The sequence below is a fragment of the Grammomys surdaster genome, unplaced genomic scaffold (assembly GCF_004785775.1).
Source record: "Grammomys surdaster isolate TR1022 unplaced genomic scaffold, NIH_TR_1.0 125704, whole genome shotgun sequence".
Taxonomy (NCBI): Eukaryota; Metazoa; Chordata; class Mammalia; order Rodentia; family Muridae; genus Grammomys; species Grammomys surdaster.
This window is the reverse complement of record NW_021620539.1, coordinates 1537271-1554235: the sequence shown is the minus strand read 5'-3', so window position 1 is coordinate 1554235 and position 16965 is coordinate 1537271. Positions and strand designations below refer to the sequence as shown.

Here is a 16965-nt window from a genome sequence, read left to right as displayed (position 1 = left end):
AACTCAGGCACCACTAAGTAGAGCAAGTGAGTGGTTGAGAAATGGAAGAGAAAGAGAAATAAGGATGTGGTCACAAAAAAGAGAGGCAGAATTGGACACGTAAGGATACTGAGGAGCAGCTGCGTGTGAGTAGCCAGTGATGCTGCCTGAGACCATGGTCGGGTCCTGGCCTGGGCTGCCACTGGAGACCACATCTGGGAGCAGCGGTCTCTTGCCACCAAAGCTAGGCAGACATCCCTGGTCTGGGCTACCAACCATGGCCTTGTTGATGTCTGAGGGCCAGTTTTTCTGCTCTTATGACCCCAGGTCCAAGTCCCCACCTGCTGTAGATAGGGAGGAGGCACCGGGGAGGAAGGTATCTTTCCCTCATCCAAGCCACCACAGGGAGATGAGTGGTAGGGCCATCTCTCCCAGGCACACATCCTCAGGCCCAGCTCACCTGCTGCTCTTGCAATGTGCGGGCTGCTCTCCTGAGTACTGCAGCTGGCCAGGATCAGGGTTATGGACCCTGAACTCATACCTCTAGAAGCAGCTCTCCCACAATGCCCAGGTGAGGAGAGGGGGCATGGTGATTCACAACTGTCCATCATTCCACTTTTAGAGTATCTGACATGCTCTTCTGACTTCTGCAAGTGTTAGGTATACACGTGGTATACAGACATACACAGAGGCAAAACACTCATTCACATAAAATAAACAAATATTAAAAAATATTAAAGGAGTATAAGACTGTTACATAAAAGAATCGCATACAGCATATAACTTTGGGGATTGTCTTTTTTTTTTTTTAGTCTAATATTTTTCTGGAGATTTAGATATGTTGTTGAGAATCATAGCATAATATAGATATACCATAACTTGTTTATACATTTCTTCCCTTAAAGGACATTTGGTGGCTGTTCGTTCACATTAAGGTTATGTTTTATGTTTCTGTGTAGTTTTTTCTATAAATATGAATTTTATTGCTAGGGAACAAATGTCATTACAAGATTGTCATTACTGGAATCCTGTGTATATTTTGGAGGTAGAGCTAACTGGTGGAATGTGCGGCCAGAGAGAAAACTGGATCAGTACTGCAAGAATTACTTAGGTACCTGGAGGCGTGCACTTGCCAGCAGTTGAAATGCGGAAGACTGTGGGTGGAGCAGGTTTAAAGGCAATCAGGAATTTGCTAATGACATGGCACAATCTAAAAAGGAAATTGTTAAGTAGATAGTTCACTGGAGAGGTCTGGCTTGGTGTTACTCAGTTGGGAGTCACCAGCTTTCAAGCTACAGACTGAACACGATAACAGAGAGAGTTAAAAAGAGCTGAGAAATGTAAAGGATGAAAACCAAGAGAAGAAAGGGAACAGGAGAGAAAGCATTGAAGGAGGAGGAGAATGGTCATTTGCCATCTGTGGTTTATGGAAACCTTGCTAATGAGTAAGGGCCTAGTCTGCAGCAGTCTGAGATTGTAGTTCAGTTCTATTCTAGAGATGTATAGAAACTTTCTCATTTTCTCGTGAGAAGCTGTAGGTTTTTGTGTACTTCACAAGTCAATAGTCTCAGAGTGGTGTTGAGACTTACCTAAGGGTTAACTGAATTATATATCCTTTCATGTAAAATGATTCACATTTTTTCCAGGTGCATGTTTCTAAAAGATACGTTTAGAACTCTCATTATTTTAATATAATCCTTTTAATTGCATGTACCATGTTCTGTTGTATGGCATCTGTGTGTACATGTCTACTTGCCTTGTTTTGAATGCTAAACTCTGAACACTGAAGTCTGCTTTATTATTGTTATATCTCTCAGTCAGATAGTAATATGAAGGCCAGAACAGGTTATATTCCATTGTTATAGTCAGTGCATGAGTTCTGACACACCTGTTTAATTAAATTTTAAAAAAAATTAATTTTTGCCTCTGATGTTTGCTAGCATCTTTCTTAAGTAATTTTTAAAAAATGTTCATTGGTGTTTGGCTTGCATGTAAGTCTGTGTGAGAGAGTCAGATCCATGGGAACTGGAGTTACAGACAGTTGTAAGATGCCATGTGGGTGCTGAGAATTCAACCTGGCTCCTCTAGAAGAGCAGCCAGTGCTCTTAACTGCTGAGCCAATTCTCTGGCCCTAGTAGCATCTTTCTGAACCCTTCTATACTTAAAACCTCTTTAAAATCAGAATAACAATGTTGCCAACATGAACCATTTAAATCATAATGATAAAGTATATTTTTAATATTCTGTAGTTATTGGTATCATCATCACTATTGCTAATAATTGACTTATAAACAGACACAGGATTTAAGGAATGCATTCAAGATAGCATTTACCTATATGCTAATCAGACCTCTGAAATAAACTTTCAAGAACCTCATTTGGGTTTTCTTTAATCCACCGCAGCTGACAGGAAATATAAGTCCTCTACTTTTCTTTTTGTCACACAGTTGGTTCTTTTATAACTATAATTTATAATTTGATGTTCTATGTACTGGTTATAGTAGCATTAAAGGAAAATATTATAAATTCCTAGAACACTAGTGATTAAATTAATCTACAAAGTTCATTCTGTGTGTGTATGAGAGGGGTGGGGGTAATAGGTAAAAAATGATTATCAGGAAATTTTTTTTCTTGTTTTCTAGAGCAGTGATAAACTGGGCCTTCCTCTAGTTTTTTGTTTTGTTTTTTTTAAGTAAAGAATAAAGTTTTATTGGTCATGTTCTTTTTAATTTTGTTGATGGCTATTTTTACAGTGTAGCTGTATAGTTGAGTCATTGTAGCAAAGTTCCATATGGTTTGCCAGCCTGAAACATTTACTATCTTGTCATTCATAGAAAGTACTTGTCCACTCTTGTTCTAGGGTATTACTTTTGTGGCTTTTGTCTTAGAACTTTTCATTTTTTTTGCTCTTTACTTATGACCTACATATAAATATGCCTCAAAACTCTTTTTTTAATAACTTAAAATTTTATAGGGGTTGGAGGGTAATGTGACACCGCTGTTTATGTTCTCCAGTTTATTTTTGCCATTGTTTATGTTGCTGACTGTATTTAGGAGTCCAGGCAAGTCCGGGGATCTTTTCTTACTTTAGACACATTTTGTATGCTGCTGTGACTTGAGGAGCCCTCTTGCTGAGGAGGGAGTGAACGTATTTAGGTTCCATTCTGCACCTTTCACCGTCAGTGTTTGTTCCTTCAGGTGAACATGTACCGAACTGAACTAACCTCCCTGCTTCCCAAACAACTTTCTAGGCCAGTGGCCCCTGCTACTGTGTTAATAGCCATGTGAGTAAGAAGGCTGAGAGATCTCCACATTCCACTCACCAGATGTTAATCTGCCTCTCATACCTTGGTTCCCATCCCCTTTTGAGTGTTTCCTTCTCTATAGTCCTGGTTTTCTTTCTTCCTTTCATCTTCTAATAACTTCTTTCATAGTCAATAATATTCCTCAGATCAAATCTCTTACTCAGAACAGATCAGTGGTTCTTCTTTCATGGCTTGCAAAATTTTATCTTTGTATATAAGACTTTTTTTTTCTCTGACAGGTTTACAGACCTTTACAAAGTAACAGGCAAGGTTTTTTGTTTGTTTTGGTTTTTTTCTCCTTGTCTTATTACTCTTTATTGCTATGATAGGACACCATGACCAAAGCAACTCATAGAAGAAAGAATTTATTTGTTCAGAAGGTTAGAGTCCACCCATGATCATCATGGCAGGGAACATGGCAGCAGGCAGGCATGATGTTGGAACAGTAGTGAAGTGCATCTTGATCTACAAGCACAAGGTGGAGAGAAAGCTAACTGGGAATAGCATGGGATTTTGAAGCCTCAGAGCCCACCTTCAGTGACACACCTCTTTCAACAGGGCCATACCTCCTAAATCTTCCCAGAGAGTTTCTGTGGGGCTGGTTCTGATGCTAAAAGGTCCTCTTTCCCAATTGGTACTTGATCTATCAGTAAAGATGCAATGGGCCAGTTGCTGGGCAAAAGGATAGATGGGACTTCTGCCCCTCCCCACCACAAGCTAGCAGATAAAGGGAAGAAGAACGGTGTTCACCATGCTTCAGAGGGAGAAAAGCCAACCAGCTATGTGAGATATTGGCTGGAGCATCCATGGGCCTCTTCAGGCAGGAGGTTGGGATGTTGAGCTGGGACTGAAGGTAGCTGAGCAACTGAAGTTGCTCAGATTTAGGATGCTGAGCTGGTAGTACTGGGAAAGGCACTCTAGGTGCAGTAGATTGGAGGTACCCAGCAACTGAGCCATATGGCAGGTCGAAATTGAGCAACATGTGTATCTGTGGTTTTCATCCACAGATTCAATATTCCTGTGGGGGCTGGTAGCACAGTCTATCTGGGGCTTAAGGCAGGGTAGCAAAAGCTATATACAACAGTTTTTCCAACTGGGGATCAAGTAGTCAAACAGGAGCCTCTGAGAGCCTTATTCAGACCACCACACTTCTGGGCTCACATACAGAGTTTATTAGTGATAAAAATCACTGGCACTGTATTAGAAGTTTTGGTGAGTCCACTCATTAGGATATCATTTTTCAGACCTAGACACTAAGTTCTGAAGTGTAGTTGAGTTGAAAATATTTGTTACATACCTGAAGTTTTTTGATACTTTCATTTTAGAAGTCATTTGTAGAGTATTTGAGGGGATATCCGATTTTACTATAGAATAAAACAATTAGGGATTAAAGTGATTCATCTCCTTGGATAACATTAATTTTTTTTACAGAAGTTATATTTAGAGAAGGTAGTCTTGAAAGCAAAGTCTTTGGGGTGAATCCTGTATTACAGTAACAGCAGAGTTCTCTGTTTTGAGGGATAAGATCTCCCAGTAGAACATACTTTGGGGAAGAGGAAAAGATGATCGACAGATGTATGCTGCCTACTTTACACCCACAGCTTTAAGCTTGCTGGTTGTTTCTCACCTAAAAGTTAACTTTCTCCAGGTTTTACATAATGGTTCCTAAAGTACCTTTCTAGTAATCTTTGATTGTTCTATGGCTTAGTGTTCAGATGCAAGCTAGCCAACATACTCTCTCCCTCCCAAGTATAAAGGTGTCAGGTATGGTAAAATTGAATGAAACCCTTTATGTCTATTTGTTATTTTTTTGTTGCTGTAACAAAAACACCTGACAGAAATTACTTAAAAGTTTGGAAAGACTTTTTGGTTTAGGATTTATTTTAGCAGGTTCAGTCCAGGCTAGCTGACTCTATTATTTTAGTCCTGTGGCTTGATAATTCAGCACAAGAGAGTAATGGAGCAGAGATGCTCACCAGGAAGCCGAGAGAACTTAGGAAGGGGCTGGAAACAAGTACGCTTTTCCAGGATACGCTCCCAGAGAACTCCTTTCTCCAGCTTGACTCATCCCGAACATACTAGGAATCCATAAAGGGTCTGTGCTCTGATGAGTCTAAAGCCCTTAGGATTCAGTCACACAGTGATTGGATTCACTAGATCAAGACTTTAATATATGTGTCTTACAGGGAATATATATCTAAACTATAGCAATTCTTTTAGAGATATATGTATTTTAATGGTTTTTATTAAAAAGAAAAAAGCAATTTTTGATTGAAATATCTAGCTTGCAAGTATTGGAAGAAATGAATCAGGCTTTAAGCAGAAGCAAGAGGGTAGTGGGCTTGATTAGCTTGGTATAACAGCTTTAATTACATTAATTGCTAGCACCACTGCTTCTGCAATTGCTATGACACAAGAAGTTAAGACAGCTACTTTTGTTAATCAGTTAGCAAAAAAATGTTACTAATGTGTTGAATATACAAGAGGATTTAAATAGGCATTTGGAAGAACAGTTTAATGTTCTTATCCTATTTAAATTACTGGATGGAGGTTCGGAATTTAAGGGTAAGGAGCCATCTTGAGTGTCATGCCAAATACCATTGGATTCACGTTAGTTCTACAGTTTACAGTGGTAGTCATTATAATTAGGAAGAAGTTTAATGATACTTGCAGTGTATTTGACATAATTTTAACACCCCTTGGGATATTTTAACAATACATAGGGAGCTTATGAATTTCAAGAATGCTGCTCTGCTGAGTATTGATGCAGTAGATACTGCAGATAAAATTACCCATGGCCTGAGGTCAATATTTCGGTTTTGGTCAAGCTTCAAGAATGGCATATATAGCTTGATCATGCTAGTCCTTTTTGTCCTGGGAATACTTTTATTCCTGCCCATCGTGTTAAAGCTTTTCTTTAACAACATCAACATGTTGGCAGTCAAAGTACATGGCTTGAAACTGAAAATGGACCCCCAGACAGAGTTATTAAATTAACAGGCTGGCAAGCCAAGGACGGGTAAGATTCTGCACAGAGCCTTACCAACCTAAGACAGAAGTGCATTGCTTTTGATAATGCATATTCTATGATGGGTAAGGAAGGCATTTTGTCAGAACAACCTCAGTCTTGTTAATGAAATTAAAAAGGGGAGAGAGGTGGAGAGCTTTTGGGGCTGCTTAGACATGGGCCAAGGACAAGGAAATGGGCTGCTTGGCAGGAATATGACATTGGCCAAGGACAAGGAAGTAGGCTTCAGGCAGAAATCTGACATTAGACTAAAACAAAGAAGTAATTTCAGGCAGGAATCTAAATCTTAGGCTAGAACAAAGAAGTAATCTCAGGCAGGAATCTAAATTTTAGGCTAGAACAAGGAAGTAGGCTTCAGACATGAAAATGACCTTGGGCTAGGACAGGGAAGTAGGCTGAGATACTTTGGTCATCCTGATAAGCCCTTAGAAACAGTGATCATGGGGGTGTTCACGTAATTGCGTTTAATGCCTTGCTTTTTCTTTGACTATTTGTGTTTATTGCCTTGCTTGTTCCTTGACTATTTGCATCTGTTGTATTACTAGACCCTCAACCTAGAACTGACCTTAAGACATGCATGTAATTAAAATGGTATAAAAACATAAAGGAGGAGGTAGGATGGGATAGGGGGTTCTAGGGAGGGAAAATAGGATGACATCTATATTGTAAATAAATAAAATATCCAGTTAAAAAAAAGAGAGCCTGAAAAAAAAATGTCTTCCTCAAGTTTTCTCATTAGTATGGTTTTTGTTGTATCTTGAGTAGCTAGCTTTATGTGTCTATTACAATACAAGTCTTTATTTTATATGTAAGAGTCTACTTGGCTTCCCTTCCTATTCCCTTCTTAATGATAGTTGTTGGCCAACAAAGATAGCAAGTTCATTTTTCTGCTCCTAAGGAATTTGTAGTAAGTTGATTAGATGGGGTATATGTTGTTGTCTTTGTCATTGCAATGTAATACCTGAGTTTTGTTAAGTTTTGGGATACATTTATATAACAGCGTTGACCTATGCTTGTAATAATATACTCCAAAGCTTCAATAAACTTGAAAATATTTTTAAATGCTATAAGGGGTGTTTAATGTGTGCTGGAACAGCGGAAAGGGGCCTGAAGGAATGGGAATGAAGTGGTATAAAAACCACTAAGTAGCAGTTTAAAAACAGGTAAGTGTGTGTAGGAAAAAGGTCAAGGCATTCCTGTAGTAGTGGGCTCAATGAGCAGGGAACAGTGGCACTCTGGAACAGGCAGCAAGGTTTAGGCATAGTGGAGAGCACACACTTAGTGTGTGGATGGAATACAGATAAGGAGACGCCATGTTACAAAAGGAGTTCTCACTGATAGGAAGCAATGTCAAAACTCTAGTGTTCCTTAGGGTATAGTTTGGTTATTTCTTTTACTTTGAAATGATCTGCATGTTTCTAAATCGTATCTCCTATATACAGAAATTTATTAAGAGCATACAAATAAAATGTAGTTTGAGTTGGGTGGTTGTGGTACATACTTTTAATCCCTGGTCCACAGAGCAAATTCCAGGACAGCCAGAGCTACACAGAGAGACCCTGTCTAGAAAAACAATATAAAAACCCAATCTCTGCCTTTTGGTTATTAACTTAATTCATTCATAATTTATGCAGTTTCATATAAGGAATTACCTGTGCCATTTTACTTAGTCTCTTTCTCATGTTGGTTTTGCCCTCCTTTCTAGAACATACTAACTTCTTTGTCTAACAAATACCTTTCCTTATTTCTGACAGTTTCATAAGTGAATGTAGTAAATTCTAGTGAGTTTTACACCCCTGCCCACTTCCCCCCCACACACACACCCGTCCCTTCCCCCAAATCCCCTTCTTCCCAGCGAGTCCCACTCTTATTTTCGTGTTGTGTGTGTTCCCTGCTGCTTCGTGAGTATGTGTGAAGATTGTTAACTGCAGTAGCAGCAGAGTTCTCTGTGCTACAGAGTGCCAGCCCTTCCTTCAGCCACCATTAACTGTTAGTAGTTCCTTACCAAGGGCTGGGGCCTCATGAGAATGCTGCCACCTGCATAAAGAAGAACCGATGAGCCCAATCTGAGCAGAAACTTTTTAGTACACTCTATTAGCTTTTTCATTACTATGATTAAATATCTTGAAAAAAAATTAAGGAGAAAGGGTTTATTTTGGCTTACAGTTTGAGAGTGGAGTCCATCTGGTGGGGAAATACGGTGGCCAGAGCTGTTTTCGGTGTCGGGGCACCTTGTGCACATTGTCCCCACAATCAGGAAGCAGGAAGAGTTGGATGCTGGTGGTTCTTTACTTACCTTGTATTTGTTCTGCAGTCTAGGATGCTAGCCCAGGTAATGAATCTTGCTGTCACTGCTCAGTCTGGGCCTTCTTACCTGTTAAACAACTGTCTCCTCACAGTCACACCTGGAGTTGTGTCTATTAGGTGACTCTTTAGTGGTTGTTCTGGGGATTACACTTGACACCTCACTTTATGACAGTCTATATCAGGTTAATATTGCATTAGTTCTAGTAAATACAAATAAATACAAATACAGCTTAATTTCCCTTCCTTTGTGCTATTAGTGTTTGATGCAATATATTTATGTTCTATGGCTTATATTTTATCTTTTGATGAAAATAAATCAATACATTTATAACATTACACATTATGATTGTAGTAGCTGTTTTATAGTCATTGTTAAATGAACTAGCTTTATCAAGAACTAGTGTTTTTTTATGTGAATGTCAACTTTTCTGTCATTTATATATTTTTACATTTTAAACAATATTTCTATATTATAGCAACTCTGGAGTCTGATTTTTTTTTTAAGATTCATTTTATCTTTATTTTCTGTATATGAGTGTTTTTCCTGCATTAGTATGTGCATTTTTGGTGCCCATGGAGGTAAGAGGCACTGGATCCCTGAAACTGGAGTTTCAGACTGTTAGGAGCAACCATACAGGTGCTGGGAACCAAGCCTGGGTCCTGTATGAGAAAGTCAAGGTCTCCTAACCACTGTGCCATCTCTTTGAAAAACAACTTTGTGGATTAGAGTATTTTGTTTTGTTAATCTCTTACCTGACTGTAACCTACAGTTTTTTTCCCCTGTAGTAATTAGCCTTTTAATTCTGTATTAAAATTAATTTCTTGGTTCAATTAATCATTTATATTAGTTATGAGAGATTATGTTTAACACTGTAGCTATAAGGTTCCTCTTTTTTTGGTACTTGTGTATGTGTGATTTGGAAAATACATTCAGACATGTCTCAGGGTGCCTTTGCCTTGCCTGAGGTGACCTTGGCTCTCCGAGGCATGTACTGTACAGGTGTCTGGGGAGAGTGGGTTTCCTGACTTGTCATCCTTCCGTAGCTGGAACTCGTTGAACCTGCCTCATCTATTCTCCTCCCACACTGACTTAATTCACCCTCATTAGTCGTCACCGTTGTTCTGAAATCAACACCTTACATTAGCCACACTGTCAGTTTTATGGTTTTTTATCTTAATCTCTTAGAAACTTTTGATATAAATGACCACATTTCAAAGCTCTTGACTCTTTAGATAATAATCTTTTCCTTCTTCACTTACAATTCCATTATCCTTTCTGTTTCATGGTTCTTCTTGCCCCCTATTATTCACACTTACGCTGTTCAGTTTTTAGAACTCTCTTAAGATCACAATGGTAAGTTAGATCATAACTTCACCTGTCAAAAGCTCCATTGACTTCCATTTACATTGAAAGTGAAATTGAGTTTCTTACCATGGTTGATGAGGCGTTATTCCTTTTCACCCCTGCTGTCTTTCTCTCTGAACTTACCTTCTACCTTTCTCCTCCTTACTCTTCATGATGCAGCCACAGCCTCTATGCTTAATGGTATTTTAGAAGGATCTTGATCATTATGATGAGGAGCTGTTATCCTTAAATATTTTATGTGCTTCCTTTGCAGAACCGAGAGCTCCAGATCATGAGAAAACTAGATCACTGTAACATAGTCCGATTGCGGTACTTCTTCTACTCGAGTGGTGAGAAGGTAGGTATGAGAAAGTATGAACTGATTGTTCTTGTGGAAATAACCCTTCTGTTCCTCCATCAGCTAGCCTTGCTAATTGATTGGGAAAATTCAAAGCACAAACCCAGGATTCTGAACCTATGATATACAGTTGATGATAGTATGGAAATGTGAATGAGAAGAGCGAACTTTAAGGGATCTTCCCGGGGATGCTGGGGAGGCAGCTTCACAGCTCTTGGGACGCCAACTGGAGGACCTTAGTTCAAGTCTTCAGAGCCCACAGCTAAAGCTGGACATGGCTGCTTACACCTATAGCCAAGCACTGTGTGTTTGGTCATGGGACAGATGGGTTCCTGGGCATTGCTCTCTGCCAGCCTAGCTTCAAATCCAGTGAGAGAGGAGACGCTGGACACTGATGCCCTCTCTTGGCTGCCTCAGACGCATGAACATGGGCTTGTGTTCTTGCACATGTGGGTTTCCAGCACCCCACATCCCAAACACACAATTTAAAAAGAAAGCAAATTTTCTTAGTTTGCTGTGGTGGTGTCTGTACTTGAACCTGAATACTTGAAGGGTTGAGATATTCGCTCTCAAGTGAGAGGTTGTTATTCAGCGCTGCATAGCAGCAGTCCTGTTTTAAACTCAAAGCCCTTTAAAAATGGAGGGAAAGGCATTTTCTAGTTTAAGGTAAACATGTCTTCAGTTCTCAAGCACATTTCTATTTCTTATTCATATTTCTGTGTTCCTTACATGCTTATGGAACCTTCTGATAGTTCATCTGTCTATTAGGGGAAGAAAAATTATGTCATTATGTTAATTGGAAGTTGATTAGAGGAGAAAGGGAAGTAGGGGGTTTTGGTTAACCAGGGAAAAAACACTGAGAGATCTGCTTGTAGTTGCATTCAATTCTGTCAAAGTGAGGGCAAGCATGTGCTGGGGCGCCACCCACCTCCTCCTCTCCTGTTCCCCTCCTCGGCTGCCTCTCACTGTCCTCTTCACTTTGTCAGTCTTTTTATTCACACCCTCCCCTCCATCCCCCTTACTGGTTTGAAGAAGCAAGGCAAGTTAACAAAGAAACAACCAAAGCACCTGATTTTTTTTTTTCAAATTACTCCAAATGAGAACACTTGACTTCCGATTTTATGCTTGTAATGTCTAATGTTCCTAGGCCCGCATTTCCTTTTGACTTTACAGAAAGCTTCTAGTGTAACCATTTTTAACAGTTTTCACTAAACTTTATCTAGGTGTCCTTAACTATTAATCTTACCTCAAACCTATAATACAAAAAGATACTTAATTCGTGTTTGTGATGTTCGTGTCTACAGACCTATAATTATTGTCATAATGTATGTTTTAACCACCATAATTAGCAAATTGATCTGATATTAACACTTGTTTCTTAGTTGTCTTTACACTTACGATCCTCCTACTTACGTATTAGGAATTGTAGACTCTCACAGTATCTGGAGCTTTGTTTCTGGAGCGATTGGTTGGTACTACCTGTTTCTCATCTCTCTTCATCGAGCAGACTGCCCATTAGTGTTTATTCTAGCATGTCTTTACTTTTTCCTGTCCCTTCCCAAGTGAGATTATAGAGCCATTCCTATGTCCACGGCATTTTTATAATGGAATTTTGTATCCTCATGACTTCTTTATTATTAGATGCTAGACATTGTAGTGCCCCAGAGAGAAAAGTAAAGGTCAGAATTACGTCTTTCATGATCTATTAGATAACATATAGATTCATTTGCAAATGCCTCCTGAAAAATTCCCTAAACGTTGTATTGTAATTACTTTAGTAAATATAGTGCCCATGTACCAGGCCTTATTTTAATGCTTTGTAAATGTTAACACATTTAACTTGGAAATGAAAGGGCAGAGAGGGAGGCCTGTGGGATACTGAGTGGCTTTTCAGGTTTTGGTTTCCCAGGAGGGCTCCTTCATTCTGACTGAAAGCTGACTGGCTATTCTATGAGTTCTGCAGAGGAAATTTCTCCCTCCATGTTCCGGCCTTTACTTTTCTGTTTACCATGACTAGTTTTGCAGATGCTGGAAGTTCTCTAAAGGAAGTTTATCAGAAGAACAAAAATTTGTCTCTACTAAAAGTAATATATCTTAACTTGTGAACAAAGTAAAAAGATACTTACTGGTTTGGAATATTTTCCCTCCCCAAATTTCTGTTTCATTTCTTCTAGACTGTCTGGCTTGAATATTTCTTATTCTTTCCCAGTACCCTATCACTCTTGGCTTAATTTTGTTGTTGTTGTTGTTGGTGGTGGTGTTGTTGTTGTTGGTGGTGGTGGTGGTGGTAGTTTTTGTTTGTTTGTTTGTTTTTGAGATTTTGTATTTTAACGTGTGCTGGGTATTTTTGCATGTGTGTCTGTGCACCACAATGTGCAGTACTTGTGGCCAGAAGAGGGTGTCAGGTCTGGAGTTGAAGTTACAATTGTGAGCCACCACAAAAGTGCTGTGAACCAGACTCAGGTCCTCTGGAACCAGTGCCCTTAACCATTATGTCATCTTTCCAGTGCCCACTCTGGGCTTTTTCAGCCAGTATTATTTCTGCAAGCCATGGCTCTAGCCCCCTGATTACAGCTTTAAAGACTTTTTCTTTAGGCAGTCAACTCTCTGCTTATAACTGGGGAAATGCTAGCTAGCTGTTGTAACTAGGAGTTATTCAGTCAGAATCAGGACTGTGAACATTCTTGCTGGGATTATTGCTTGCTGTAGTAACTGAAGCATGTTGTAATCAACATATTGTAGATCACCCTGTAAGTTTTAGGAGCTCTAATTTAGAGTGAATAGTGCCTTCCCTTGATTAGATAATAATGGGAAATTAGTGGGGGGTTGAAATTTTAGACTTAATAATTTTGTGAATTTCAAGTCTACAGAATAGTGATTTTTTTTCTACCACTTTAGTATTTAGCTGTAGAAAACATCCTCCTGAAATTTTATGAAGAATTGTGATAGGATAAATGAACCACAAAGTAACTCTTCTGTGGAAACAGATGTCTGCCTGTCCTTAACTAAAACAATAATCCATTCAGAAAATGAATGATATAACCCATTTGGAAATGAAGTGGATGACCTGCCTTGTAGCTGGAAGGTGGGTTAGCTTTACAGTTCTGGCATGCAGTAGCACATGACTCTGGGCAAGCTACTCAGTTTTATAAGTCTACTTCCCACCTCTTAACATTTGGGGTTTTGTAAGGAACACATTTAATGTTTACCTATTACTTACAGCATTGGGCTGTGATCCCCACATGTTAATTTACCATTTAATAAATTACTGTGTTTAGTAATAGTATGAATTCATAGAGTACTTGCTGACATTAGAGCGTGTCATGAACCTTTTACTTGTTCTTCATAACTCATACTGTATGGTACCTTCTGTGAAGAATACTATTTTTATCTTCATGTTACAGATGCAAACCACACTGAGCTACATAAGTAAATTACTTCAGATTTTTTCCAGCTACTAAATGGAGTTTGGGAGTAGAACCTAAGGAGTCTGAATCCAGAGTATAAAAGATTTTATATTATTCAGCACAGGATGTGCAATAGAAATGCAACATTTAAAATAGCTTAGTGATGATGATTGAACAACGACACTTGTAGTGACAATAATAGTTGTAAGAGTAGTAAGGATGATAATAACTAATGCATATTAGGTACTTACTGAACAGCACTACTGTTAGTTTTATTAGAGAATTTACAAGTATCATCTGAAAACTTGTTGATTTCTCTTCTTTTATTATGCACTTCTTCACTGTCCCTAACCTAAATAATCATTTAAAACAGATCCATAGTTATCTTATTTTTTGCTATTATCAATTGCAAAGGGATGTATGGGTTATTGTGTTGAGAATTGAGTGTCTACTCTTGGCAAGATTAATAATTTTGACCATTGGAGGTGGAAGTTGCAGCTGTTCCTGATGTAAAACAGGAGTAGGTTGCTTTCTGATGCCATCACTTCTCTTGCTTAAAAGGTAAATTCCAGAGTTCTTAGCATGACTTAGAAGGCCTCCTTATTTTTTATATTTATTACTTTTTACAAGTTTTTTTTCTACATGTACATACCAGGTGCTTACATAGGTCAGAAGGAATGTTGGATTCCCCTGGAACTGGAACAGCAAGCGTTCTTAACCTTTGAGCCAGTTCCAGCCCAAGATCTTTCACCCTCCTCCCCACTCCCTTTTCTTTCTTTCTTAGTTTTTAGTTTTTTTCTTTTTTGAGATGTCTTATCCTATAGCTCAGGCTAGCCTGGAACTGACAGCAGTCTTCCTGCCTCAGCCTCCCAAGTGAGTAACTATTCCCAGTTTAAGTGTGTGTGTGTGTGTGTGCGTGTGTGTGTGTGTATGTGTGTGTATGTACACTAGCACATGTGTGGGCATGCACCACAGTATGAGTGTAGAGGTCAGAGGACAACTTGTAGGAGTCAGTTCTCTCCTTCTACCATGTGTTTCAGGATTGAACTCAGGTCATCAGACTTGGTGGCAAGTGCCTTCCTTAGCAGCCGAGCCGTCTCCCCAGCCTCCTCCTGTCTATGGAACTAGTGTCCAGTGTGGCTGGAGAAGGTATTCCACATGGTTTCACTCTTTTTAAACTTACTGAAATTGTCGTGTGACTTCTTGTGGTTGGTCATGTAATCTCCTGTGCATATTCAAGAAGAGTGTGTAATTGCTGTTAGGTTAATTGCTCCTCGGATGCAGTGCTCAAGTTCTCTTCTGGTTTTGCAGATAGTATATTACTGTTTCCAGCAGTTTCCGAGGAACTCGCCCTCCTCTGCTTTACATCAGTGTTGCCTTTGTATGTCCATGGCTCTGTCATTTGCTGGAATATGTGTAGAATGGTTATATCCTGGTGAACTGATGCGCTTACCAGTATGTAGTGCTCTGCAGCCTGTGGTTTTCTTGCTACTGCTCTGGATTCACAGTGTTGTACCTAGTCAGCAGAGCATTGTGGCTCTGGTACCACATCCTAGGTGCCTTACCGAGGTTAGCAGTCTCTTAACTGTTTTTTTCATTTGCTGTATATCCTTAGGACAGTTTCCATACACCAAATTACTTTACAAGTTGAGTGTTCATCGATTGAGATCCTTCTGCCTCCTTTCTTTCCTTGTTGCCCCGGCCTTTCTACACTTTTCTCTTGGACTGCGTGAGAAATTGCTGTTAGGTCTAAAAGCTGAGTGAGATAGAAGCTTCCAGTTGTCATGGCTCCAAGCTGTATGTAGTTCAGGGTCATAGAACTAAACACTAATGGTAGTGGGTGCATCATATAAAAAAAGCAAGCACAACAAAGAAGTAGCACTTACTCACACATTATAGAACATAACAAAATATATTTTAAACTAGGATCAAAGAAAATAACATGAACACTTACTTTCTTTTAAAGTATTATGATCTTTAAAGTTTTCTGAGAACTTTATTTTTTCTTTTAAAAAAAAGTTGATTATAACTGCCACAAGGAACGTGACAATGTTATAAGTTTTGTTATTGAGAAAAATCACTGTAGTGAGATTAAAATTTACTCGGTTTTTTTTTTTATAGTTAGTAACCATATGTGTTGGTTAATTTTAGATCAGCATGACACAAGCTGGAGTAATTTGGGAAGAGGGACTCTGCATTGAGAAAATGCCTCCATAAGATTTACCTCTAGGGAAGTCTCTGGGGCATTTCCTTAATTAATGATTGATGTGAGAGGGCCCAGCCCACTGTGGGTGGTTTCAGTCCTGGGCAAGTGGTTCTTTGTTTTGTAAGCGAGCAGGCAGAACAGGGCATGTGAGCCAGCAAGCTGCATTCTTCCTTAGTCTCTGCATCAGTTTCCTGCTGTGAGTTCCTGCCCTGACTTCCCTCAGTGATACAAATTGTGGGCTGAAACAATTTGTCCTCCCCTTGGTCCTCCCCAAGTTGCTTGTCATGGTGTTTTATCAAAGCAATAGAAATATTAAGACTTCATCCATGGCACTCTCAACTATAGAATCATTTCTAAAGTCTTTGTGCTTTTCCAATTCTTACTTTTTACGTTTTCGTATATATATATATTTTTATTGTGTAAATATCTAGGGCTAAGCACAAAAGTACATGTGAACACACCTGCAGCCTTTTAGCACTCAGGAGGCTGAGGCAGAAAGATTAAGAGCTCAGGGACATCCTGGGCTAAACATGAGGGTTCAGGGCCAGCCTGAGCTATGAGAGACCAAGTTTTAACAAAGAAAAATGGAGTGAGGGGGAGAGGAAAAGGGGAAGAAGAGGAGAGATAGAAAAGCCACAAAAATGTTGGAAACTTGGGGTCCTGCCTGGAGTGTATAAGAAAACAAACTGACCAAGCCGATAAGTAGTGCTTCTCCATGGCTTCCACTTCAGTTCGGCTTCGAGGTTCCTGCCATGAGTCTTGCCCTGACTTCCCTCAGTGATGGAGTGCGACCTGAGAGCTGTAAGCTGAAGTCTTCCCTCCCCAAGTTGGCTTTTGATGGTAGACTTTATATTGTATCCATAAAAAGCAGGGATGACATAAGGCATGTTAGTTATTTTTAGTTCCTTACTTTTCATAAGTGTCATCTTGTCCATAAGTAAGGGTACCGCACACGTAGCCCACATAGTTTTAATGTACAGCTCCAAGAAATAACATTGCTAAGTCATGAAGGGTCTGCAGAGCTTCACTT

At 39.3% G+C, this 16965-nt stretch overlaps 1 protein-coding gene across 1 annotated transcript in view; it reads left to right on the top strand.

The window, feature by feature from the left end:
- Positions 1-16965, top strand: part of Gsk3b (glycogen synthase kinase 3 beta) — a 136355-nt gene that overhangs the window by 62383 nt on the left and 57007 nt on the right. The window contains exon 3 of the mRNA XM_028788194.1: positions 10239-10322. Within this exon, the coding sequence (XP_028644027.1) occupies positions 10239-10322 (84 nt within the window). The remainder of the gene's footprint in view (positions 1-10238; positions 10323-16965) is intronic.